Consider the following 26,053-nt stretch of genomic DNA (forward strand, 5'->3'; position numbering starts at 1 on the left):
CTGCCCACTGCAGTCTTGGCAGAGATCTAGCAATATTTTCATACAGCACTATAAAAGCCCCCTAAAATCACAGTGATGGAGATCAGGCACATGAAGGAGGGTCCAATCCATATCTGCTTGCTCCTTAGCACCAACCAGAAGACCACAGGTCAGCTATTCCAGCCTCCCCTCCCAGGTGTGCTCCCCTCCAGCCATTGCTTACTGAGATACGAGTGGCTGCTCCCTCTGGCTGGAAGCTCCAGGACACAGATGCTGCACTGCTGATCACTTCTACAGATGTGAACGTGCACGGGAGCTTGGCGTCCGTCCCATTCTCCACAAACATCTCCTCCGGGGTGTTCACCTCTACTGCTGACACTTGCACTGCATGGCAAAGGCAAAGGGAAGAAAGGAGGAGAACAAGACACATCAGTGCTGCTTTGAGAATGAGCAAGTTCACATCACACTGCCTACAGGGGCAGGAGACAAGAGGCATCAGTAACTCCTGCATCGGGTGATTGCACAGACATTGCATTATACCTGCAATCAAACAAGTACAGAGCAGGCCAAGCATATTCACTTCTCCTTCCTTGTATTATCTGTGACAGGATGTTTCCACTCACAGATGTTTCCTCTACAACACTTTGTGGAAGTCAATTCTATGGTGCAAAGGATGAGTTTAATGCTTTTTCGTACCAGCTGACAGCAGGCATTGTAATAATTAAGCCTCATCAGAGGAACTAACAGCCTGGCCCAGCTATTACTCAGTTTCCTCTCTGGCACACATCTTGTTTCACATCTCCAGATTTTCCTAGCTGTAGGTAAAACAAAGGCTCACCTCCAGAAAGCTGAGGAGCAAACCTCTCTCACTTACAGCTATGCCTCTACTCCTGCTCTCTGCCATGCTCCCAGGTCTGCATGTGCAAGGCCTCACAAATAATCTGTTATAGCTCAGAAACATGAGAGTAGTTTAATTTTTTTCTACCTTCTGCACAGTGAAAACAGCAAGCAGACCACAAACAGCCCCCAGATTTAAAGTAATCAATGTTGATATTGTGCTTGTACTGGTAGTTTTCCTAACAAGTCATATTCATGATGATTTGGAAAACCCAATCATTGAATCGTTGAAGATATGCTTTATCTAGCACCTTCTAAACTGCCAATGCACTACCCCTATCTAGATTTAAGCAGATACATCTCTACATTCACTCAGATTTATGTAGAAAAACAAAGCATGATCTTGTGACATCACAAGAGAATGTCAGTGCTCATGTCACATCCACGTGAAAACAAAAATCATGTCAGGTCACTGCAGGTGGGTGCACATGTAATGTGTGTTCCTGGTACCTCAAATATAAGTTTTGATTTTTATTAAGCCATGATTTTCAGCACAGAGATGGTAACAGCAATCTACTTCTGTTCATAGGAGTCTATGTTTCTGGGCTGCAGCACCTTAAATCTCCTTGTTAGAACAGCAGAACAAACAGAACAAACCTTCCTGCTCCATCAGTACCTCAGCTAATTTGCTTCTCAGTTTTGAAAAAAGTAGCTCATAGTAGGCAGACCAAACAGAAAAATGCAAGTTGAAGACTGTTTAGATAAAATAAAGAAAATCCCACCTGTTGTACTTTGGGCCTGATTAGCATAAAAGATTTGATAATCAAGATGCCTTGGCAAGAACAAACAGAGCTTTGAAGACTTCCAGAACATTGAATCAAGACTGGCTGGCAGGAAGATTGAATCAACTTCTGCAAGCAAGAGATGCTGCAAGATGCATAAGTTTATTTATGGGATGACTAACCCAATCATTGTAGTAAAAAATTACTAGCCTTCCTAGACAGCATATAAGCATATGTAGTCCACAATAAATTTGGATTCTGATCACTACTCAGTCCCCTGTCTCTCATGATCACCAATACTCACCTACCTTAGTCCTTAAATCATGAAGTTTGAGTTTTTAGTCAGTGAGAGCAACCAGCTCTGCAGCCCTCAGAAGTTGGACAGCAAACACCTGACAGAATGGGCATGCAAGCAGGGGTGGGAGGAGCACACCACAGTAATTGCAATAACCAAAACCAGAAGAAACCACCATTCATTAATTCTGCTGCTCAAATCCCACACCATTCACCTCCAAAATTCACTAACTCTTCTGTCCCATCAGGTTATCTCTTGATACCTCAAGATTCTCCCCTCATCACTGCTCTCATTTCCAAGAGAAAAGGCACCCCAAAGGGGGTGGGGAGTAGGGATGGTGAATTTTCCTCATGAGGTTTTTTCAGAGCTTCCTTTCTCTTGTACACACTCTGACTATGGGCCAAAAAATATTCTCTTGTAAAACAACTACCAAACATTTATTTGGAACATACAAAGACTTCTAGCAATCAAATTAAATGAATTGAGAGCTGCTGTGCTTTATGTATTTTTTTCCAGCTAATGGTGTAGAAAAGAAAAATAAAATAAAATCCATTGTACTAAGTCCAAACCACAGAACAAACCTCTCTTTCAACCATAAAATAAGCAAGATGCCCTCAGTATTCGTGTAGGAAGAAAAGAGCCTGCACAGACATTGTCTGCTTGTACATGGTACAGAGAACTCCTTGCCACACACAGGCAGTGGGTAGCACAGATCTGCCTAATCTAAAGAAGTCACTGTTCTCACTAGAACTGTAGTGAAGCAAAAAAAAAAAAAAGGACTTCTCCCTACTGCATCCCTAGTCTGGGAAGGAAGGAAGGAAGGAACTATGTAATCCTGTACAGAAATTTCTATCAAGTTATCAAGTTTAATTTTCATCTGTCTTATTGCTGGCTCAATTTCATGTTCTTCTTTGCTGATTTCTCCCCTCTGCCTCTTTCACCGCTTCAAAAATTGTTTTCCTGCTTCTGTTGCCTTACAGCATCAGACACAGGCTCCTTAAATTACAACCTGACTATTTGGCAGCGAGACCCCAAGATTTATCAGTTGTTCACCCTCAGCCCTCTGATCCCATACTTTTACTGATATGGTGGCTGTTCCCACTGCCTTGAACTCTTTGGCCTCCTCTGTCATAATAAAATCCACATGGATCATCTCCAGCTCTAGCTCTTTTCCTCCTCTTTCCACATTTACCAGGATTACATCCAGGATTACAGCTCCTACAGCTACATAAATATTCCAGTTGAAGAAAGTTGGATTTTGAGTCATATTTCAGTCACACTTAGCTACTGCTCTATTCCTCAAGCTTACTCAGCCTTAGTTCCTCTCAAGAGGAAAAAATGATCACAGGAAACTTTGAGAGAGAAGAATGCTTTAGGAAGGGAAGGTCAGCAAGGTACATAGGGCAAAAATAAATATTTGCTCTTCTCCCATCCATCTGCCTTGATCCCATCACCCTGTCCAACTGCCCATAGCTCCACTATTTCCTTCTGAACATCTCATTTAGCCTTCAGCTGCTTTTATTCTTTTCAGCAGAAAAATGGTTCTCATTTTCTCATCTACCATCAAAATAATTTGAAAAAAAAACACCTGTGCCTCTTCAGCCATTTCTTTTAAATCTCCAGTGTTGTTCAAGCAGTTTTACTCCAAGTATAATAACTTTCTCCAGCTCCATTTTCAATCCCCACACTGCAATTAAAACTTTCCATCCACATCTTCCTTTCCAAACAATCCTCCTGCTCTTGAAATAGCATAAGACACTCATATTCTTACTAACTTAATGATCTTTTCTTATTTTTCCATCACAGATTTTCATTCTTCACCAATGCTCTCTCTACTCTCAGGTCTCTCTTTCCTCAGAGATCTCATCTGCACAAGAAGTTCAAGCTCCCATCCCTGTACTGACTGCTCAGATCTGTGTCTCTGCTCAGGATCCGTCTCCTCATGCTCTAAGAGCAGCCTCAGTCTGACATCTTTGTCAATGCTAAGTTGTCAGCTCACACTAAAGGGGACTAAAGCAGAGCTCAGAGCCCTCCACGACTGCTTTTAGCACCATGGACCTGCCATGTGTCTCTCCAATTCCACACCTGTGCAGCACCTCTGACTTTGAACTCTTCCCAGCTCAAGGCAGAGTCTGTCAGAGTTTCCAGTCACCTGTTCAGCTGACACCAGACTAAAACCTCCAGTTTGTACCTTGGCCTTCATTATTGTGATGTCCTTTTTGCTCTGGACAGATGGACAGTTATTGGTCATGATGACAAAGACCAACTGGTGATCAAAATCCAAATTTACTGTGGACTACATATGTTTATATACTATGCTAGAAAGGCTACTAATGATTCACTACAATGATTGGGTTGATCATCACATAAACAAACTTACACATTTTGCAACATCTCTTGCTTGCAGAAGTTGATTCAATCTTCTTTCCTGTCAGCCAGTCTTGATTAAGTCTTGAAAGTTCTGTTTGTTCTTCCCAAGGCATTCTGATTATCAGATCTCTTATGCTAATCAGATCCAAAATACTCTGTCCTGGGTGCCCCAACAGAGCAGTAAGTGCTGCAGTTCCTGGTAACCAAGCTGCTCCAAGGGTGACATCACACATTCAAGATCACTGCTAGTGGGAATGACACCAAGCACCCATCCCTGTTTCAGTATGAACAGATTCTTGTCCCCAACCACAACATATTATTGGTCTCATCCAAAACTTTTCAAATCCAAACTGTGGCACCTTCTGCTAAATGCTGTCCCTCAGGCTTGGGAGGTTCTGCTCAAAAGCTGCAAAATCCTTTCACTTCCTTTGAGCCCCCCAAAGCAAGTGGTAACTGCATCTGTATGAATCCAACAGTGCCTAAGCTGCCAGTGCTTGGAGATCAACATCTTTTAAAATTGAGCTAATCTTTTCCTACTTTTACTTGTACTCCCTGGTTGTTTAATCCCTCAGTGATTTTTTAAAAAATATTTTGGGCAAAAATTGTTTTTATTCTACATTTTTATGTAGAAATATGGTTGACCATTTGGTTTGGTAGCATATAACAAAGAAATTCTTCTGTGCACCAAAGTTTTACACTAATTTACACGTAGATAATTAAAACTTCTTTGCAAACCACTGTTTCTACTGAGATCGTGGATCTAATGAAAACATTCTCTTAATTAATACTCTGAACACACCAAAATAAGCTCAATTCCCCTGCATTCAACTCAATTTGATCAGTAAGAGACCTAACAAACTAAGAACACAAACAGCTAACATTGTCATTACAGGCATGTTATTTCCATCAGCAGAAACACAGTCCGCATGGAAACTTTCCTCACACTGCTAAATACAGGATGCTTATGGCTGCTACCATTCCCATCCTACTCCAGGAAGAGTGTTACTCCCCTCTTTTTGAAATGGCCAATCATCAGTTTATTAATTAATACAAGCAACTTGCTTTTCTTATCTTAAAGACACCTGGTAGTACAGCCATGTATACAATTTATAAATGAAGTCACTTATGGAGGCAAGGTCTTGACAACATGACAGAAAATTCAGGGTTTCATTATCTTCACTCTGGTCTCCCCAACAGCCCAGAGGTTTCATCAGAAAGGAGGATGTGTTTTTTTCTAACTAAGGGCCTAAAGTCACAAAAACAATATACACTTGAGAATTGGTGCTTTCATTAACAAATACTCTTACTCAATATCAAGTGTCTTGGGCAACACCTCCTGTTGACAGCATTCTCAACTAGGGTTGCATGGCATTTAGTCCTTTCCCCCACAAAGCAGCTGCCCTGTACAATCAGCATGAAACAACAGCAGCCAGACCCCTACAAAACATCCCAGAACACCAGAACAAAATTACAGCCCCCAACTGCAACCACAGGCACTTATGTCCCCCCAGACCATTTCTTCACTGTGGATAAAACACCTGGTGGAGAAGCCTTGGCTTTCCTGCCTTAGTAGACATGCCAAAATTGTTCCTGTGAAACTGCACAAGATCTGTTAAAGCACCCAGATGCTGGACAGAATTTCCACACAAAGAGTTCCTTCACATCAGTTAGCCTTGACAGAAAAGTAGAACCTATGCCTTCCACCCAGGAGCAAACCATGGTGTACTTCACAAGGACAACAACACACAGGTATTGAGAGGCCACATGTGTCCAGCCCCTCCTCATGGACACTGTCCCTGCAGGGCCCCTGTCACCATGATCTTTATGTCTGCACTCCACACATTTACACAGGACACAAAGGAAAACAGCTACAGAAACCATGACTAGGACAGAGTCACACCAACCAAATCTGACATCTAAGTTTCAAAGCAGCAAAAACTAAATTCCATTGCCTCGAAGGAGGACAGAAGAGCTAAATTTCACTCTCAAATGCCAATTCACCAGAACAGCTTTTAGCTGCTGCCACAGCACCTCCCCAGGTTGCCAATCTTGTCAAATAACCCAGGCTGCTGGAGGAAAGAGAGCTTCCTGTCTCCAGTAACACATTCCTGCAGCTCCAGGAACCAGAAAGCACAGCTGAGACACCCAGCCCATGAACACCTACCACCTCCTGTCACCATGCTGCTGGAAACCTTCATCCCCCAAGCAGAGACAAGCATCTGCTAAAGAAGCATTCACTTTCTCCTGGCCTCTTTGCACATGCAGCAAAGCACTGCCTGACTCAACAATGAGGGAAAAAAATAGCATCTTGTCACCCCAAGTGAAAGGAAAGCAGTTTCACTGAGAAGTCTTGAGCAGGCTGTGGCTAAGCTGTCAAAGCAGACAATAACATCTATGTATCTCAGCCCTCCATACCTCCGTGCACCTACTCTGACAGGACTTAAAAGACAAATCTCCAGAGCCACCAAACTTTGGTACTTCCTTCTCCTCCCACACCTCAGGGTCAGCTTTTGGCATGTTCTCCTCCATATGACGCAGAGCTGCTCATTGTTCCGCCAGGGAGCAGCAACAAAAACTAGGCTGAGATTTACTTCCAAAGCCCATGCTTTAACCAGAAATTAGAAGAATGAGAAACAGCAAAAAGTGCCTGAGCTCCCTTGCCAGGCAACAGATTTCTTGTTGAGTCCTGAGGAAATAATTTCACTGCTACATCACTCTCTCAACTCTCTCATCTCATAAAACAGAGATGCTTGTAAAGGTGCTCAGAACTATGAACAAGCAGTGTAGCTGCACAGCTTCATGCTCCTATTACAGCACCACTCACATGTCAGGTTTGGGCAGGTACTCAGTCTGGAGGCAAGTAACTTCTGGTTACTTCCAGTGCTTTTCCCTGGGGATCACACAGCAACACTTCCCTGCCTGTGCTGCAGGCTGGGACACCATCCAGCAGCTCAGGTACTTTCCAAACCACACATTGCATTTTTCTGCTCAACAGCCCTGAAGTGGTTTTCCTTCCATGCCCAAATAAGTTTACAAGAGCTCAAATGCAAGTAAACAGTTCTTGTTGACAAAGCCAAACCAAAAAAGTGGAGAACCCAAAGGGGGCAAGTTAAGTAAAGCTGTTCAAAGTGCAAAGGGTACCTGGAACAGCTGATGGCAGCTGTTCTACCTCTAAGCCTGCAATACCAACAGACATAGCAAATTATTTTCTGGGCACAAGTAAAGATGCCAGAAAATGGGAACACAGATTACAGAAAGCCAGAAAAGACAGATAAGTCTCCTCGAAATACACCAGATTTTTCCCCACAAATAGGGAATGAAGCTTACTTAGCTAAAGATCTGAGAGGAACTGGGTAAACATCTCAACACATGGCAGAGAGAATAAAAAAAGCATCCCACCATCACAAGCATTTCCTAAAATTGCTATAGCAATCCACTAAAACTGTCACAACTACTAAGGAAATGAGAGTATTAAGGATCAGAAGTTGTAGACTAAAAAACCACAACCAAACAACAGCAAAACCCAAATCCATGGAGTGGACAGTAGAGACTGACATATTGCTGGCTGGGACAAAAGCTTCCCTCCAGGCTTTTTTCTTTTTTGGGTTTATTAATACCATCTCAAGTGAAATTATGTTAAAAACACCAGTCATGTTGCCAACTGCTGATGGCATGCAGCATCTTTTTCACAAAATCCATCATTAGCAGCATGGGAACCACCAATTTCCAAAACAAACCAGGCAGTGGATACACAAGGGGTGTGGATACACAAAGGATGTGGATACACTGTATGTTCACGGGGACACACAGTGCAAAGCCTACATATCAGACATAGGGAGCTGCCCTTTTCCTGACCCTTTTACACTAACCAATTCACAAAGCTGCAACCAGCTCAGCCCATGCACAGCAAGAAACATCTGCAAAAGCTGCACTTTGCACCATCCAAGGTATCATTAGCATTCCATGAGCATTCACTCCCACCTGCCATCATTCCTGAACCAGAATCATGCCCATCTCTTGCCAAGTGAGCACAGAATTTTTTTCCTGTATACAGAGAGACTCAGTTAAAACCTCTTAAAAAAATCTTACCATTTAACTGAGCAGTAAGAAAAATGAAATGACATCACTGAAGTGCTCACCCTCCTCAGCTGACAGGGTATTCATGCAGCCAATCTGTTCTGGTGGGACTAGAGCTTACTTCAGCAGTTTAAGCCAATCCAAAGCCCTTGCAGGACCAGATTCCTTCCTGATCCATGGACTGCTGAACATCTGCAGCCAGCTCTGGCACCAAGCTTGCAGCAATCTCACACTTACTTGCTACTGAACTGCTGAGCAAACTCATAACCAGCTATAACCTGCAGCAGCACAACCACCAAACCAAAAGGAAAAGCCCATGCTAAATATTTCAAAGCATTGTTCCACAAGAATTTGTCAGTGGTGGTGCCAATTTAAATAGCTCACATGCACAGTCAGAATGAGATGAATCTGATCAGGAACTCATCTGTGTTCAAAACAGCCCTTTCACCATTGTTTTCTTTCAAAGCAGACCAACACCCTAGCTCAGCCCACTGTACACTGTTTTGTGCAACTGAGGAGGGTTAGGAAGCACCAAGGTGGAGCCTATTCAGCTGGTTTTTCCCAGGAACACTTCCTTTGTGAAGAATTTATGGCCTTCCTCATAGCACCCTACATCACCTTCCCCGTTCACATGTGTGGTGATTTCTACAGTCATCCCTTGGATTGGAGCAGTGCCTTCCACCCTGCCAGACCCTGATCTGAACACCTCCAGACACAGAAACCAGTCAGATCTCACAACTCCTGCTGCACATGCAGCTTTATGGAATTTATTACAAGTGGGCGCCCTGTTCACCACCTTTCACTCGCCCACATTACAAAAACAAGTTACTGAATAACAGGTGGCTTGCAGCCAATAGTAAATGCCTCCAGCAATGGCCATTTCACCCACCTGGAGATGACCTGCCCTGATTTACCTCACCTCATGAACTGAAAGCACCACCAAGCACTGACAACTGCTACACTGCCCAGAGTTTAACCCTCCCTTAAGGATCACAATCTCAATCTGCTTTGAAACACAAAAGGTAGGGTATAACCAGTGTTTCCAGGCAAGCTCCCTTCATGCCCCTTAACACCAGTATGTAAAGCATCAGTAAATGTACCACAAAACATCTTTCTCTGCAGGGCTGGAGGAAAGGGAGCTCACCAGAACAACCACAGCCCTCCAGCTCTCCTCATGCACTTGAAGCCAAAACCTAGCAGCAGCACTGAGTGGAAAGTGCCAACTCAACAGATAGATAAAAATGCAGGAGATGAGGCACAGCAGCCAAAGGGAACAATGTACAAGGACTGTGGGCTAACCCCAGCAGGCAGCTCAGCCCCTCACTCACATCCCAAGTGAGACCAGGGAGGGAACTGCAAGTGTAAAAGTGAAAAACTTGAGAGTTAAGATTAAAACAGTGTAACAGGGAAAGAAGAAGCCATCACCCACCAGCTTCCATCAGCAGGCAGGTGGTCACCCCCTCCAGGAAGGAAGGGCTCTGTCAGGCATAACAGTGACCTGGAAGACAAATGCTGTAATTCCAAGCAGCCCCTTCCTCCTTTTCCCAGCTTTCCTTGCTGGCCATGACTGCTGTGGTGCCCTCCCAGCCCATCTGCTGGCAGGGAGGGGTGACAAACAAAAGAGGCCTTGGGGTGTGCAAGCCAATGCAAAACAAGCAACCAATGCAAAACATTGTTATGGAGGCTCTTTTCACCAGATGTCCAAAACTTAGCACCATCCAAAATTAATTCTGTCCCAGATAAGTACCAATACATTTATTTGATATAAACATTTTCCATTTTTTTTAAAAAAAAAGCTTATTCAGGACAAGTAACAGAATAGCCCTTTAAAGATAAAAGAGATTGTGAGGCAAAAACTTTCTTTCAACCTGCTCAGCAAAAAGTACTGGTGTTTACCTTGCCTTAGGATGCATTGCCACATCATCTGTGCTGTGGGTACTGCTTACTGTTAAACCCTAATCCGAGTAAACACTTGCTTTTCCACATGACTGCTGTTGGAGATAACAGTGAATCACTGCAGTTGGAGCTCCCCAAGTCTCTTTGCTGGCAATAAAGCCAGTTCAAAACTTCTTGTCCTCTCCTGGCACAGCCTTCTCTTGTACAAGATATTCACATCCTCTCCATTGTGCTAATCACTTCTTGTGGGGTGCCACTAACCCAGACCACTGAAATAATACAGACAAACAAACCACACACAACAAAACAAAACAGAAAATAAAAGGATATATGCCATAAGGATGTTAATGTTTTCACACAGAGAGCTTCCAGCTTTCTGATGTATTCCTAGGATATCCTGAGTTAGCATTCAATAGTTCAAAAATGTATTTGCTTGCTGTTTATTTTGTTATCTACATGCAGGTATATTAATGTATGCCATACATGATCAAACCACATCACAGCACAGCACACTTGGAGAACTCCCACTACAGGGGCTAATAATGAGCTTTGGATAGATGACCTGATGATGGTCTATAGGTCACTTCTCCAGAAAAACAGTAAGTCCTTAGAAACTACTCAGACTAAAATATTTCAAGACAAACGGCACAGGACAACACCAGGTTTCATTTTTTTGGTCTTCCATCTCAAGTCTGTATGGGACACAGGATATCCAGGACTAGTCAGGACAAGACGGGTCCACAGACAGGCAGTGCAATTGCTGTTTAATACAATTCATTCTAATTAATTGCATTAAACAAGCAACACAGCTATGCTATTAGTTACACAATTAATTGTCAGAGACAGTCTGCTGGGTAGCTGGGCCCAAGGAGCATCGGTCTATTTTACCTCATTTTATCACCCAAACATTAAGGTACAGACTTTTCAACATATTCAAGAACTTTTTGCTGCTGCTGCTGCCAGCAAGGTGAGCTGAGAGTTTATGCAGCTTTTGCCTTTGCAGAACCCACTGAGCAGAGCAGGCAAGGCACTTTTCCCACCTGCAGCATCAGTGGGCTGAGCTTAAAAGGACTAACAGCTTCTGACGGGGGTGACTACAGGAATTCTGACTAAAGCTGGCACAGGCACCAAGTGAGCATTGCAACCCTGACTTACACTGTTATTTTCAGGAAACATTTCAAGCAGCAACTGAAATGAGCTCCAAGCAGTAACAGGCACTTGAGCTATTTAACATCTCAATGCTCTGCTTGTTACTGACCCATGTGGATGTGCCCACGTGCACTTGTGTGAGTGCGTACAAAAGGGGTGGTAGGAGAAAATTAATTTCAAAAATGATCAAGCTTTGTTGGTATCAAAAAGAATAATAAAAATATCATAATTATTCTTTCGAGTAATACCTAGACATTTTTTGAGACTATCAGGAGTAATGAGGCACCACCCTCAAGTCAGACACAGGCAGGATACCACTTGAAGTCATAAGTATATGGCTTACAAATGCACAATTGCAAAATACTCCATTTTCTTGATACTCTTGGCTGTTTGCTCCAGCCTCACTCATGCACAGAAGAGATTATACCTAGATTAACAACTTATGCTACAAAATGTCCCCAGAATCACAGACAGCACATCTGACAATGATCCTTCACTCTTGAAGGATTGGGGTTTTCAGATGACTGAGCATAAAGAAGCAAGATCAACTCCTAACCCACACATGCAGGGGCACACATGAAAATAACCCTAGAACTGTGTTATCTGTGCCTAGCTGTGAAGCAACCAGGCTTGGCAGAGCAGGCTGTGGTGTTTAATGGGGCCTGCAGAGCAGAGCACCCTGAGCAATATTCCTGTGTCACTGCAGGCTCCTGGCCACAGCAGCAGATGAAGAGGGAGCAGAGCCGGCACGAGGCACAGCAGCCACGTGTGCAGCACATCACCCAGTCACACTGCAAACACCGCTCCTGCCCCTGCCAAAAAGGCAGGTCTTGATTTCTGAACCTCTCACGAGGGGAAAATCCAGCATGGGGAAAAGGAATGGGAAGAGGGCTCTTCAAAAAACATCAGGAGCCTGAATGACACAGGCAAGAAGAAATGCACAGCACTGATTACCCAGGACTCCTTAGCACCCCAAACTCAGGGGAAGGTCATCTTTTCCTTCTCATCACCAAACTCCTTTGGGTATGCAAAAGAGGTGAAGAGCCTGCACTCTGATCACTAATTCCCAAATATGTAAACCTTGTTTTCCACAGCAGACAGGAGGACTAAGGATGTGCAAGGAGAGAAGAAGCCAACACAGGAATAAATTCAGACCTTCTACAATGATCTCCCACAACCCACAGCATTACTGTAGCTGTACCTTTTGTTGTGGTCAGGGGAAAATATGCTTCCTTCTTCTCTTGCCTCCATATGTATTCCCAAAGATCTCAGTTTTACTGTAATATATGAATATTTCACATCTACCAACTTAATCCTAAACACTAAGTCTGTCTCTGAAGATACACAGGAAGCCTTAGCAATCTCTACCTCCTTATTGCAAAATGCACTCATCTTAAACAAATGCAAACAATGCCCTTTGGGAATAGATTTAGGAAGAGGAATAATAACAGGAATTAGATATCAGGAGGAAGTTCTTTGCTGTAAGGGTAGGGAAGCACTGGAACAGGTTGACCAGGGAACTTTTGGATGCTCCATCCCTGGAAGTGCTCAGGGTCAGGCTGGATGGGGCTCTGAGCAATCTGGTCTAGTAGACAATGTCCCTGCCCATGGCAGTGGGATTGGAACAAGATTATCTTTAAGATTTTTTCCAACCCAAAGCATTCTAAAATTCTATGAAATAAATTTTGAGCTCCTTACTAAGCACAGTTTCTTAATAAACCTCTTCCCAGACAGACTTATGGTTTTACACAGTTTTCTGGACACATGAACTGAGGAGGCATCAGATTTCTTAATGTCTCCTACTGAGGTACTTCACAAGGTTTTACCCACTAAGAAAGTGCTGCCAACCCAAAATATCCATCATTGGATATATATCCATCATTTGGGGCGTATAATACTGGCTATTCCCTCACTGCCCATGCCCAGCATGTACACACAGTGAGTTAGCATGGGAAATGCGTGAAACTTGTCGAGTCCAAGCGATGCATGGAAACCTTTGAGAACATAAGCCCAGAGGAGTGAAGCATCACTTTTACAATTCCTACCGCTCCATAGCCTTGTACTCACTGGAAATATTCCAGAACCATCTGGATGCAATCCTGTGCCATGTGCTCTGAGCTGACCCTGCCCGAGCAGGGAGGCTGGACCAGATGAGCCCACTGTGCTCCCTTCCAACCCGACCCGTCCAGCGATTCTGCACTTTCCACCTCTACGAGTCATGAGTGCATCACCCGACTGACACAATTCCCCTCCACCCAAATTCCTCACCACTGACCGAAGCAAGCCATTCACCACAACGCTAGCGTCCCCATGGCTTGGTCACGCCGTGGCTCTCGCAGCAAACGCCACCCGCGTCCCCGGGGAAGGACCCACGGCGGTGCCCGCTCCCGGCTGGGCTCCATGATCTCGGGGATCCTTCCCAAGCTCATGGATCCTGTGGAGCCAGCGCTGACACGGGGCCGCCGCGCATCACTGCCCCGCCACCGCGGCACCCTGCCCTGCCCACGCCGGCTCCGGGGGCTTTGTCCCGGCACACCGACCCCGGCGAGGACGGGGGTGCTCGGCCGCCGCCAGCCCGGCTCCGAACCGGGTGGGCAGCGAGCGGCAGAGCCGAGCCTAGCCGTGCCCTGCCCGCGGAACCGCCCTCGGCCCCGGGAGCGGCGCTGAAGGGGGAACCAGCGGCCGGCACCCCCTCGGTCCCTGACTCACCGGCGGTGAGGGCGGCGGCGGCAATCAGCAGCCACGCCGCGCAGGGCCGCCCCGCGCTGCCTCCGCCCGCCGCCATCTTCCAGCCGCCGCCGCCTCCCCGCGGCGCCCTCATTGTCCGCCCCCGGCCCTGGGACCCGCCCCCCGCCCCCTGCCCCGCCCGCCCATTGGCCGCTGCTGCTGTCATTCACACACACCCCCCGCGCCGCGCTCGCCCCGCCCGCGCCCTGCCCCGCTGCTCCAAGATGATTGGATAAGAGAGCCATCAGTCAAGTCCAGGTGACCTATGGACGCAGGGAACGCGCTGTCCCGCCCCCCAGCCGGGCGCGCCACTGGCGCCCCCTCGCGGCCGGCCGGCGGTGCTGCGGAGGGCGCGGGCGCCGCGGGGCCGCTCCCGCCGGCGCATCCCGGGGGACACAGAAACGCTGGATCACAGGATCGCCGGGTCAGTGAGGCTGGGAAAGACCTGTGAGAGCATGCAGCCCAACCTAGGACCCATCGCCACCATGCCAACTTCACCACGGCGCTGACCGCCACGTCCCGCCTTTCCTTAAGCGCCTCTCCAGCACCTCCCTGGGTGGCCCATTCCAATGTCTCATCACCCTTTCTGTGAAGAAATTCCTCCAAATGTCCAACCTGAACCTCCCCTGGTGCAGCTTGAGGCCCTGCCCTCCTTGTCCTGTGGCTGAAAAGGCCAAACCCCACCTGGCCCCTTTCAGATGTTTGTAGGGGGTACCAAGGTCATTCCTGAGCCTCCTTTTCTGCAGGCTGAACATCCTCATCTCCCTCAGCCACTCCTCACGGGGCTGCCCCGAGCCCTGGCGCTGCCCAACACTCACCCTGCAGTGCCGGAAGCTTGTCCAAGTGCCTTTGGAGGCACGGTACCAACCATTCCAGCTGGCACTGAACCTGTCTGGAGCATCACTGAGAGGCACAAAGGTGACAGTCACTCCAGTGGAGCTGTGCTTCCTGTGGCCAAGAACCACCAGGAGCTGTGGGGTGACTGTGGTCCGTAAGGACCACAGCGGTTTCATCATGCATGTTTTCCCAACCATGCATTTTAAAGAAGTTGCACAAGCTGAGTCATATCTCAGAGCTGTTGCTCACTGCATCCCTGAGCTCCAGAAGCCTGGGGGGTGCTCTGCTCATCCCAGTGCTCCATGGATGCTGTTCCTCACCCAGATCCCTGTGCCACCAGTTTCTCTGCCGCTCCCTGGACACCTCATCACATCTGCAGGTGAAAGAGGCCACAGGAAAAGTCACTCTGTGCCATGCTGAGCTGTGACAAAGCAAGCCTGCAAAAAACACAGGCAGATTATTTTCTTTCCAGCTGTGATGCCAGACACCACCTTAATATTCTCATGGGGTTTAAAATGTAACAGCTTGTGCATCCATTATTTATACCCTAAGGGAAAGCTCTGGAGCACATTCCTCATCTAACTGCTGTACGTGCTTTCCAGAAACCCAGCCTAGCAGAAATCCAGGGCACCTCTTGGGAATAAATCTCAACAGCACAGGCAACTCTTTGTGTTACAGGGAAATATCACCTTGTTTGGCTGGCACCTCATTTGACTTCCCTGGTGGGTGGGTCTTCAGCCAATTGATCAATACCCTGCTTTCCAAAAGGGGCAGAAACTGATAGGCAGTGATAACATTTTCATTCCAAGCCCTTTTCCCTCAATCCTTCCTCTGAGCTCTTCCTTTCCATGGAATCTCCACCCAACCTAACTGCTCTCCTGGGAGGCTGGAAGTGCTCTTTCCAGCATGGAAGCATCTCAGTACTCAGAGATCCCTGCTCACCTCCAGCTCCTTCAGTACAGCACAGTTTAAAGCTGTTTACTCCTCTGAAGAGGCCCAGCTTCACCCTTCTGGGTAATTTTGCAAGATAGTAAACCTAAAAAAAAAAATTATTTTAAAAAATTGCATTCTTCTTATTCTCAAAGTGACTGTCCTTCACAGAGCTCACATGTTCCCTTTTTGTGTCCTAAACCTGATTTGGCCACACACAGCCCTCACCTACCATGTCCCTTCCCTGAGATTACATTGCCACAGGAACAGCCCAGACTTCCCTGTTTGTTGTGTAGTAACACAGGTGTTCAGTACACAGAACACCTGGGACAATATCTGGTCTTCTTACAGCAGAAAATTCTTTATCCAGATAGATATTATCAAATTACTCTCTTCTGCTACTTCCAGAGAGGAAACAGGGTGCTGGGACAACTTAATTTGTCCCAGGGAACATATATTGCCTCTTCTTCCTTCTTGCTGTGTATGTTAGAAATTCAGACCTTTGTTATCCTTATTAACCTTTGTTTTGGAGAGGTTTCTAGTAGCTTAGAGGATTTAGGTGTTTAAAAAAAAAGGAGGTAATAATTTCTAGGAGGAGGAAAAGAAAATTTTAGACTGATTTTACATTTTTAATGGTTTTGACTGCTTTTTCTTTAGCCTGCATCTCTGTATGTCCTAGAGGAATTGTACAGTGTACACTGTTTAATGTGCAAAGATATGCACTCCTGCAAAAAATATCCCACCCAACACACTCACTTTGAATTAGTAATAGAAGAACATGAGAGAAAAAGGGGAAAAAACAGGCTCTATTTCTACAAGAAAGCATTTTGTGTCCCTTATTTTTCTTCTGCAAGTTGGGAGAAACTGTGACTAGCAGATAATGCCACATTCATGTTTACTTTGGTTAAACAGAAACGCAGGGTTTTTCCCAAAACTCAAGAGCTGGCAGCAGCACAGTTATTGCATACAGACTTTGAAGAGTTTGGAAACTATTTTTCACAGAGTCAGTGTTGTTGAGGCTGGAAGGGACCTCTTGAGATCACCCAGCCCAACCCCTCTGCCAAGGCAGGGTCACCTTGAGCAGATTGCACAAGGAAATGTCCAGAAGGGGTTTAAATATCTCCAGAGAGGGAGAATCCATGGCCTAGCCGGGCAGCTGTTCCAGTGCTCTGGCCCATTAGCACAAAGAAATTCTACCTCACGTTGAGTGGAACTTTTTGTGATTCAGTTTGTGGCCACTGCTCCTCATCCTGGCACTGGGCACCACTGAAAAGGGCCTGGCACCATCCTCTTGCCACCCTCCTTTGAGGTATTTATACATATTGACAAGATCCCCTCTCAGTCTTGTCTTCCATAACTTGGCTTTTTCATCATTTGATTGAGAAGAATGTCTTGGATCACCCACTATACAAGGATAAGTGTTCTCAGGAAAACTTAGGATGGAAAAGGACGGGAATGATGAGCTATTCCAGTGCTGAATGGATGCTAAGGAGCAATTTCAGTCATGATAACCTTTCCTGATAACCTTGATGCGTAAGAAAGCACATAAAATAGAAGCAATTTGTCTTCCTGTCTCTTCCTCCTACCTTTTCCCAAGCTTCTTGGAATATATTGGACTGTAGGCAAATGAGTTTAGAGGCTGTTACTGTAGAGAGGCAAAGGCCAAGGTAACAGCGACCTCCACCCTGGCCAACATCAGCTTCCCAAGACTCTCTGTTTAAACAGCTCTGCATAAAATCATCATCTGTAAGTTAGGAAAGTAACGTTACCTCTACCCGGCTGTGGTGCAGTTTGTAATTATGGAAATGAACCACGGATTTCCCCTCGCCGCGCTGGGGTTTGTGGCCTGCCTGCCGCGGTCCATGGCTTGCCGCCTACGAGCAGCTTTCACAGCCACAGGGAGACGGGGCGGCCCCTCAGGGGCCCGGGGAGCGCCGGCGGCCGCAGGAAAGCGGCTGTGCCCCCTCAGGGACCGGGAGACTGCGGGAATTGGGAGAGGCCGGAGGTGTAGCCGTAGGGAAGCGACTGTGCCCCCTTAGGAAGCAGGAGCAGAGCGGGAATTGGGACGGGCCGGAGCTGTCCTGGACAGGGGCTGTGCGGCGCCATCGTAGCGTTCCTCTACAGGGGAGAGAATACTGTTTTCATGGCGGCTCGTTGGTCTAGGGGTATGATTCTCGCTTAGGGTGCGAGAGGTCCCGGGTTCAAATCCCGGACGAGCCCAAATTTTTCTTTTTTTTTTAATCTTCCCCACAGCAGCGGCGGCGGCTCCCGCACACAGCGAACGGCCACCGAGGGGACTGACAACGAGACCCACTCGTTCTTTTTTAGTGCAAGAAAAACCTTAAAGAACTCACCAAGGACCGGCCGCTCCTCTTCGTCTGGCACCGGGCGTCGCTACTCCCGTTTTTCTCAGGCAGACCCCGCATTCCTCCTCACCGAGCCAGCGCTGCGGGGCCGCTCCTCGCCCTTCAGCCTCGGCTCACCGTACCGGCTCGAGCGCCGTCCCTGCGCCCCGGTCCCGCTCGTGGCGGCCCCGAGGCGCAAAAGCTCAGGGTGGGCCCAGAGCAGCAAAATATAGGAAGGGGGCTTGCGCATCCCCTTCCCAGCGGGCTCGTCCGGGATTTGAACCCGGGACCTCTCGCACCCGAAGCGAGAATCATACCCCTAGACCAACGAGCCGCTCTGTTGAAGCTGTCCCAGCTCAGCACTTCACTGCCATCCCGCCTCCTCCCGCCCAGGCCGCCCACGTCAGCATTAGTGTGGGTCGGTCCTTGCCGACCACCGCCGGCGGCTTTTCCCAGCGCTCCTGAGCACACTGCTACTCTCCCGAACTGCGCGGGCCGCGGCCATTTCTCCCTGCTCGCCCTCTCCGTCACCTTTCTCAGGGTAATCCCTGGCATCGCCCTCTCCCGACCCTACGGCTCCGCTCGTTAGCGACGGCTCCGCGTGTCCGCGGGGGGGGCAGCGGTCCGCGCGGCGCTCCGCTGCTTTTCCCCGCGCACACCCCGCTCCCGCGCTCCTCCGAGGGGCGCAGGAACAACCCGGCCTTCCCATTCCCATCCCCACTTCCACTCCCATTCCCGCTCCCGCTCCACGCGCGGGGGCGCTGGAAGCCGGGTGAGTTCCTTCCCAGGGGAGGCGGAGGAATGGGACAACCCAAGGCCCCCCATCCCCCCCCGCCCCCAGCGGGTTTGGTTCGTGCCGGGCCGCGCCTGCGCTGCGCCCCCTGGCGGCGCGGAGGGGTCGCACCGGGTGGGTCCCCCCGCGTGTCCCGGTGCGCTCGGAGCCCCCCGGGCTGATCCACGGGCGGGACAAGCGCCCACGGGAGCCGCAGGCACCGCCCTGGGGCTCTGAGCACACAGCACCTTCCTGGCTTGAATCCCGCGTGTCCCTGATGTGCTCTGTCCTGCTAATGCTTCCTGACATCCTCGTGTTTCCACGCCTCTGCATCCCAGAGTTTTTTTAAAAAGTCCTACTCCTCCCTGTTCTTCAGTAGTTGCTGTCTCATATTAAATTTAAATTTTGAATCCCTAATGCTAGTGGAAATCTCACCCCTTTTTTTGCCTGCTGCTACCAGTTCTGTCCATTCTTCCTCAGGCCTCTTCATTTCTCCAGGAAGAAACAAAACACAGATATTTTTGTTTTGCTTTGGTTTTATTCCGCCATTTATTTATTCCGTTTCCCCCTCAATTTCCATTCCCGTGCTCGGGACACACACACACGTTCTCTGCACAGGCACACATGTATCTGTATGTCCAGTAAGGCACAGCCACTCACATCCACTGTGCTGAGAGAGGGAACAGGGGCAGCCAGCGATTGCAGCCTGCCTGGAATACAAGCTACAGCAAGCAGATTAAAATGGATTCAAAGCCAACAGGGCTCCACAGCATGGCTCAAAAGCGTGTGCAGGTCGTGTCTGCCAACCAGCCCATGATAATTGAGGTCCCAGCAAGTGTGATCTCAGTCCACGTCACAGTATGGACATTTTCTGTGTGGCCAACACAGCTTCAGGCACTGCTGTCAGGAAACTGGTCAAGCGAGGGTCTGACATCCACCTTCCCCCAAATATCCTTCAGATTTAAACTGTAGTGACTGCCAGCCCGACTTTCAGTAGCCCAAGAGTGAATACAAATCTAGTACAGGGCCTAAGTACTTTGGGGGGACTGGCTGCCTGAGCTTCACCAATTCAGCCAGGCAATGCCAATGGAAATTCAGCCAGCTAAGACTTCCTCTTTCACCTGCACACAATGAATTGGCTGTTTCTAGGAAGCTGGGATGCTTTCTGTAATGACTGGCTCTTGGTGGCCACACACCCGAAGTTTCAAAACAGACTGGGCAGGGTTTGGAAGTGAGAAAGACTGAGGGATGAGCAGCCCTTCTAAATCTGGACTGGAGCCCAGAGCCAGATAAGAGAACATGCCCCATTGACCTACTCATCATGTCTGTTCTTTGCATACAATCTGCTGCTTGTCATTTTCCACCACACTAAAAGCACCCCAAAGCTGAAACACACAGGACCTACCAGCCTACCACAGGTGGCTGTTTCACAGATCAGCCCACTTCAAAGGGATTTTATTTTTATATTTTATATTTATATATTTTTATGATCAATGTTCTAGGAGTTTTCCTTGTATCAGGGTTCACATTGTCTGCCATACAACACATATGGAGAAACAGTTATGTTTCCTATTGTTAAAACATTATTTACTGAAGTTTTAAAACCCAAAGAAGCTACTGAAAAGGCACTGTACATGTATGTATGTATGTAACTGATGAACTTCATCTAAGACCACTGCAGGGGAGAAGAAAAAGACATTTTAGAGCAGGATGAAGAAGCAAAAGGACTGTGAGTGGTGGTGGCTGTTTCCTCCAGGACAGTGGGTATCAGGTCCCCAAATATCACCAAGGAACTCCAGCCAACACCTGAGTTTTGAACCCTGAAGAGATTGCAAACAGCCTCCTGTCCCAGCTGTCCCAAAACATGATGGTGCCAAGCAAAGAGCCAGAGAGTGGCCACTCAGCCCTGTGATGAGTCTGGACCTCAGGGGATTTCTGCATTCTGCTCCTCTCCTGCCACTCAAGGTTTTCCAGTACCTTCCATCTCGATTGGGTTGGATGGCTCCTATGCACATATTAAGTCTCCTCTGCCCTGACTGGGTGTGTCCTTTTGAGAGGGGAAAATAAGTAAGGAAATAATGAAAAATAATCATGGGTCTAAGCAAAGACAGTGCTGGGGAGTGCTGGGGGTGCTTTGGTGGTTTCTGTGCTGGGAGGCAAAGGTGAGCTGCAGGATGACCTCTGGAATCCTTCCTTCAGCTGCTCCTGGCCAAACCAAGGCAGCATTTGAAGAGGAGGTGGCTGAGATGGGACAAGACACATCCTCAGGCATCTGTGGCTATGTCATCAGTGGTTACAGAACACAAAGGAGGAGCATGGAACAAGGCCTGCTTCAGCCAGGGGAAATCTTTTATTTCAGTGGCAAAGGGCCATGCTTGCATGCTTTCAGAGCTGATCATGAAACTGGGGTGCCCTGGGTTTGCTGGCAAAGGTAACAAGCTAAAAACATAGGGAATATATATATATATGTACACATGTATACATACATGTGCACACATATAAATATTTATATGTAAGGAGTCATACTGATATAGTGTATACATGGCTACTGCTGGGGAAATGTGCATTTCACTGCAAGTACTTTCAGATTGCTTACAAAACAGCAATGCAGGAGGTGCCTGGTGAGCAGAGCCTCTCCATTATACTGAATGCACAATCAGCTTTGCTTCTTTCCCATCCTCTCTGTAACACCACCCAGGAGAGCTGCTTGTTTTGAGTACCCTGCTTCACAGTCTCTGCACGCCTGAGATCTGAGGCTTTGACATGTGGGGAGCAGCAAAATCATTGTTGTGTTCTGTCACAGTTGCCATTTTTGCTAACAGCAGAACTCTCAGGTGCCTCAGGAGCCACCACCACGCTGGCCCATCTTACCTGTGTGTCACAGCTATGCTGTGCCCTGGTCCTGTGTGGCAGGCACTGAAGGCTCACTGGCAGTCCCTAATCCCACTGCATCCTGCAGTGGCTCAGGTGCCAGCGCTGTTTCCTCAGTGTCTGACGTTCTCTGTGTGTCTGTGCTCTCACTGCTCTCCTTTGTTTCAGCTTCCTCCTTCTCCTTCTCTCCCTTTCCTTGCTCACAGGCAGTGCTTTGCTGTTCTTCTCCCTGGGGACTGTCACACATCTCATTGTTTCCAGAGGGAGGCTGAGGAGAGTTCTCTCCTGGGCCATCATGACACACTTCCTCCTCCTTTGTATTCCCTGTGTTATTCTTGCAAGGAGTAATTTCCTCTGCCTGCTTTTCCCCCTTTCCCCCATCTTCGGATCTACTGGATCCTCTCCTTGATGGGGGCTTCTCACCAGACTCTGCCTGTTTCTTCTGCTCTTTGCTCCCTTTTTCTTCCTCCTCTGATCTGCTGGATCCCGTCCTTGAGGCTGGCTTCTCATGAGACCCTGCCCGTTCCTTTTGCTCTTTGCTCCCCGTTTCCACCTCCTCTGTCTTGCCATTGGGCCCAAAGACCTCATCTTCCCTGGCACCATTTTCTGGAGAGGACAAGCTGACCCCCAGATCTTCCCCATCTCCGTACTCGGACAGAGACCTCCGGAACCTTCGGGAGGGGGGCCGGCGCTTTATGGATCCTCGCGTCCGCACCTGGGGGCAGGGAAAGCAGACAGCAAAGCAGTCAGGAGAGGGGAATGGAAAGCAGGAATGCACAAATGAGGAAAATGCCACTGGATGTACCAGTTGCAATGAGACAGATGAGGCAGGTTGAGGAAGGAGTCTGTACTCCACCTGGTGATGGTCAATGCAGGCTATAGCTCCTCACTTAAGTGCTGAGCGCTCTGGTGACACCTGAGAAACTGAGAAACTCTGTGTGGCTCCCCAAACTGAGCCTCAGCCACCTCAGCCATTTGCTGGCACCTGCTCACAGAAGCCCCTGGCACCAGCCACCCCATTATTGCCCAGCTGAGGTGACTGGGTCCTGCCCCTCCATCCCACACACTGGCAGAGAGGAGCCTCCACACAGCTACACTGAAACGCTCTTTGGAACCTGCTGCACAAATCTTCTCTCTTGGCCACACTCTTACAGCAGGACTGAGGGCTCAGCCTCCTCTTCCTCCTCATCCCCAAGCAATAAGCAAGCCTTGTGGAATGGAGAAATCCCAGCACGTATCCCCTACCTTGTTGTAGAACTGCAGCTGTGTGCTCTCTGGGGGCTGATCAAAGCTGACTGGTGTCTCGCTGGGCTGGCACTGGGTCCCTGGGCTGGTGGGCGTTGTGGGAGGTGTGCTGAACGGAGAAACCAGGACTTTCACCCCAGGGCTTTTGGGAGACACTCCCGGCAGCAGAGCAGCTGGAGCAAAAGCCAGATTGGCCTGCAATGACAAACGCCCATCAGGGGCATGCGGGGCAGCAGCGTGTGCTACACACGACAGCCACACAGGGGAACCCCTGCCCTGCCACAGCTCTCAGCTGTCACAAGCCACAGACCTCCTGGCTCTGGGTTCCTCCTGGTGACACTGTCAACAAACAAGCCTGGGCAGAGAAGTTATGACTGGACATTTGTCTTTCCCTGGCAGCTGGAACTCAGGACATGTTCTTTTGTCATCCTGAGGCCTTTTGGGATTTTCCAGTGACCCAGCCAATACACCACAGTGCAGTGGCTGAGCTGGCAGAAAATCTGAACAAGCAGCCAGCAATGGTTCAAAATTTAAACCTTCCTGTATGTGCCCAACAGGAGCTTGCATTTTCCAGCCTGATCTTGCAGAATGACCTGTGCAGCTGTGAGAAGATCATGGAAAGCAGCGAGCTTGTCATTAACTGTGGCAAAACACTTCCTGCTGGCCTCTCACTGGGAAGCTCCCCTAGGCAAAAGTCCTTGGGTGCATCAGGAGGGACAGGGCTATGAATAGGCTCAGGTTGTGTCAGGGTGGCCAGGAGGCTCTGGAGTGACACGTGCTGCTGGGACAGGCGGCTGGCAGGGGCAGGGCACTCTGTCTTCAGGCCATCGAGTGCTGAGCTGCTCTCAGCAGCACAGATCAGGCACCAGAGAAGCACAAAAAGGGCAGGAAGTGCTGGGTGTGCTGTGTGTAGCTGCAGGAATCCAGAGGAGGGAAGTGCAGTCCAGAGCTCCCAGGCACACACAGGGGACAGCCAGAGCCTGGAGCACACACCCCACTGCCAGGACTGTCACTGCCTGTGCTCGAGGCCAGCTCCCCAGTGGAGAGCAGGGGACTCAAGTGAGTGGCACTGCTGTGAGGAAAGAGCTGGAGGAAGTCTCAGCCAGGGCTTCCCTCACTTTCTCTCAAGAGCTGCACCTAAACTGAGGCCCTGCCCCTGCTCAGGCAGCGCTGCTGCCGTGCCCATGCTCAGCCATGTACTCCAAAATCCAAATGATCCTGATCCATGCACTGACATGCTTATGGGCACACCTGGGGATCACTGGACTGCTTCTGGTGCCCATTACCATTACCAGACCTGCTCTGCCTTCCCCTTTGTGTGTGGTGGGGCTGGATCCTCCCCAGTGAGGCCCTGTTTCCCTGGCTGTCACCCCTGGCTCCTGCATCCCCGTCTCCTCTGCAAGGGAAGGAGTTGTGACCAATGTAAATCAGTTTTAATCTGCTGGGGAAGCCATGTGGGCTCTGCCAGGACCTACCTGCAGCTTTTCAATCATGGGTGAACTTTTCACCTTGACCTTGGGAATGGGGCAAGCATTTGGCGACCGCTTCTGCAAAACAGAATGAAACAGAACATCACAGCGTGGTAGGTGGAAAAGAGGAAATACAATAAAGGCAGAAAACTTGGAAGAGATAAGCAGAAACTGCTTGTAGGGAAGCAAATGAAGCTTCATATAGTGCTCCAATACAAAAGTTTCTTTTTCTTCATTCCTGACCCCGTTCTGCTTTTGCTATCTAGTCATCCTAGGGCTAGATATATGAATCCCTCTTCTGGGCAAAAAGGGCTGCTTGCTGTCTGAAGTGTCTGAGTTAGGTGATGTGGGATGGCTCTGCTCCTACACTGCCTTCATTAAAGTATCTAGCCTGTGGCACAGTTTCTCCTGGTATTGTTTCAGGACCAGGCAGATTAAAATTCTACCTCTTAAACCCTTAATGTTGGCAAATATTGTGAACTTTCTGTCATGGGAAAGACTTTCTGCCACCACTTGAGTAACCAAGTTAAAGGATATCCAATTAGTATAAGCAGGAAGGGCCTAAATGGCAGGAAAGGTAGAGCTATGAAAAGGCTGGAAGCAGTTTGAGAAAGAGAGAGCATTGCTTTGAGAGGGGGCATATTGCTTTTTTCAGAAAAGGAAGGAATCTAACATTTTAAAACTTAATGTTCCTTTGGCAGCAAGAGCCTGTAGCTCATACAGAAGGAGGACAAAGAACTACCTGCTTGTTAAGGGCAGGTGACAATGTGAAATTTGGTGGGTAGACCTCATACCCTGAAATACTGAAGGACAGAAGTGACCAAAGAGGGCCTGAGGGTAAAATTTCATAAGTAGCAGCCAGCTTACTGAGACCTGCTCATTCCAGGGTCCTAAAGAAATATTCTGTGGGTATTGCCAACAAGCCCTCTCTTCACTCTGGATCAATTATTCCTTTTCCTTGAAGATGGAAAAATCTCATGAGCACAACTATTATCCTCATTACGCTCAACAAACAGCATGGGTGCTCCCTGTTCAAATCTAATAAATACCAGTGGTTCCTCAACAGTGGTAACTGGATGGATCCATCAGCAGCCAAAAGCACCAGGAATGGGCTGTGCAGCCATGCTGCAGGAGCAGGGAACAGCATGGGGCTGACTCTGGGTCAGGACATGTGTGAGAGCAGGGGCAGGTTTGCTGCTGCCTGATTGATGGCTCTGACTGCAGCCTGACCTCTCTGCCACCTCCAGGATCGTGTCTCAGGAGAGAACAGGCTGCAGAGAGGAAAGACCTTGTCCCCCTATTACATTGATACTCACTTGCTCATCATTGTCACTTGTCTCAGTTTTGTGGGAATACAAGGGAAGGGAGCAGGGTGGTTTCCTCCGAGTTGGCTTATGTGGTGGTACCTAAGAGAAGAAAACAACCAACTCAGCAGCAGGGAAATCAGGTTTCTTAAAAAGGAAGTGAAATTC

The 26,053-nt window shown here is 48.2% G+C and overlaps 3 protein-coding genes and 2 non-coding genes across 11 annotated transcripts in view; 1 reads left to right on the top strand and 4 right to left on the bottom strand.

The window, feature by feature from the left end:
* The window catches only part of MPZL1 (myelin protein zero like 1), a 36,300-nt gene extending 21,229 nt beyond the window's left edge, over positions 1-15,071 (bottom strand). For 3 of the 6 annotated variants that reach the window (XM_074531951.1, XM_074531944.1, XM_074531936.1), the window contains exons 1-2: positions 14,095-14,236; positions 203-363 (exon numbers count right to left, since the gene is read on the bottom strand). In XM_074531951.1, the coding sequence (XP_074388052.1) occupies positions 203-363; positions 14,095-14,206 (273 nt within the window). In that variant the 5' untranslated portion in view covers positions 14,207-14,236. Of the gene's footprint in view, positions 1-202; positions 364-8,402; positions 8,560-13,660; positions 13,689-14,094; positions 14,237-14,930 lie in introns of those variants that run through there. The other 3 variants (XM_074531928.1, XM_014269827.3, XM_005490986.4) reach the window with 3 other exon arrangements.
* A 115-nt stretch (positions 15,072-15,186) lies between these two features.
* Positions 15,187-20,324, bottom strand: LOC141726846 (uncharacterized). Its single transcript, XM_074531961.1, has 3 exons — positions 18,234-20,324; positions 15,892-15,985; positions 15,187-15,322 (listed from the first exon to the last, which is right to left on the bottom strand). The coding sequence occupies exon 1, from the start codon at positions 19,327-19,329 to the stop codon at positions 18,634-18,636; it is 696 nt and encodes a 231-aa protein (XP_074388062.1). The 5' UTR covers positions 19,330-20,324; the 3' UTR covers positions 15,187-15,322; positions 15,892-15,985; positions 18,234-18,633.
* Positions 18,028-18,099, top strand: TRNAP-AGG (transfer RNA proline (anticodon AGG)). Its single transcript has one exon. It is a non-coding gene; the product is annotated as a tRNA-Pro (tRNA).
* TRNAP-CGG (transfer RNA proline (anticodon CGG)) lies at positions 18,487-18,558 on the bottom strand. The gene has a single exon. It is a non-coding gene; the product is annotated as a tRNA-Pro (tRNA).
* A 138-nt stretch (positions 20,325-20,462) lies between the features above and the next one.
* Positions 20,463-26,053, bottom strand: part of RCSD1 (RCSD domain containing 1) — a 28,867-nt gene continuing 23,276 nt past the window's right edge. Inside the window, exons 3-6 of one of the 2 annotated variants that reach the window (XM_005490987.4) lie at positions 25,898-25,987; positions 24,588-24,659; positions 23,113-23,307; positions 20,463-22,582 (exon numbers count right to left, since the gene is read on the bottom strand). In XM_005490987.4, the coding sequence (XP_005491044.2) occupies positions 21,881-22,582; positions 23,113-23,307; positions 24,588-24,659; positions 25,898-25,987 (1,059 nt within the window). In that variant the 3' untranslated portion in view covers positions 20,463-21,880. The remainder of the gene's footprint in view (positions 22,583-23,112; positions 23,308-24,587; positions 24,660-25,897; positions 25,988-26,053) is intronic. The other variant, XM_014269858.3, reaches the window with a different exon arrangement.

The sequence above is a fragment of the Zonotrichia albicollis genome, chromosome 2 (assembly GCF_047830755.1).
Source record: "Zonotrichia albicollis isolate bZonAlb1 chromosome 2, bZonAlb1.hap1, whole genome shotgun sequence".
NCBI classification, from domain to species: Eukaryota; Metazoa; Chordata; class Aves; order Passeriformes; family Passerellidae; genus Zonotrichia; species Zonotrichia albicollis.

Excerpts from the sequence above, each read along its gene's own strand:
- LOC141726846 (XM_074531961.1), bottom strand. The coding sequence starts at position 19,329 with ATGCAGAGGCGTGGAAACACGAGGATGTCAGGAAGCATTAGCAGGACA.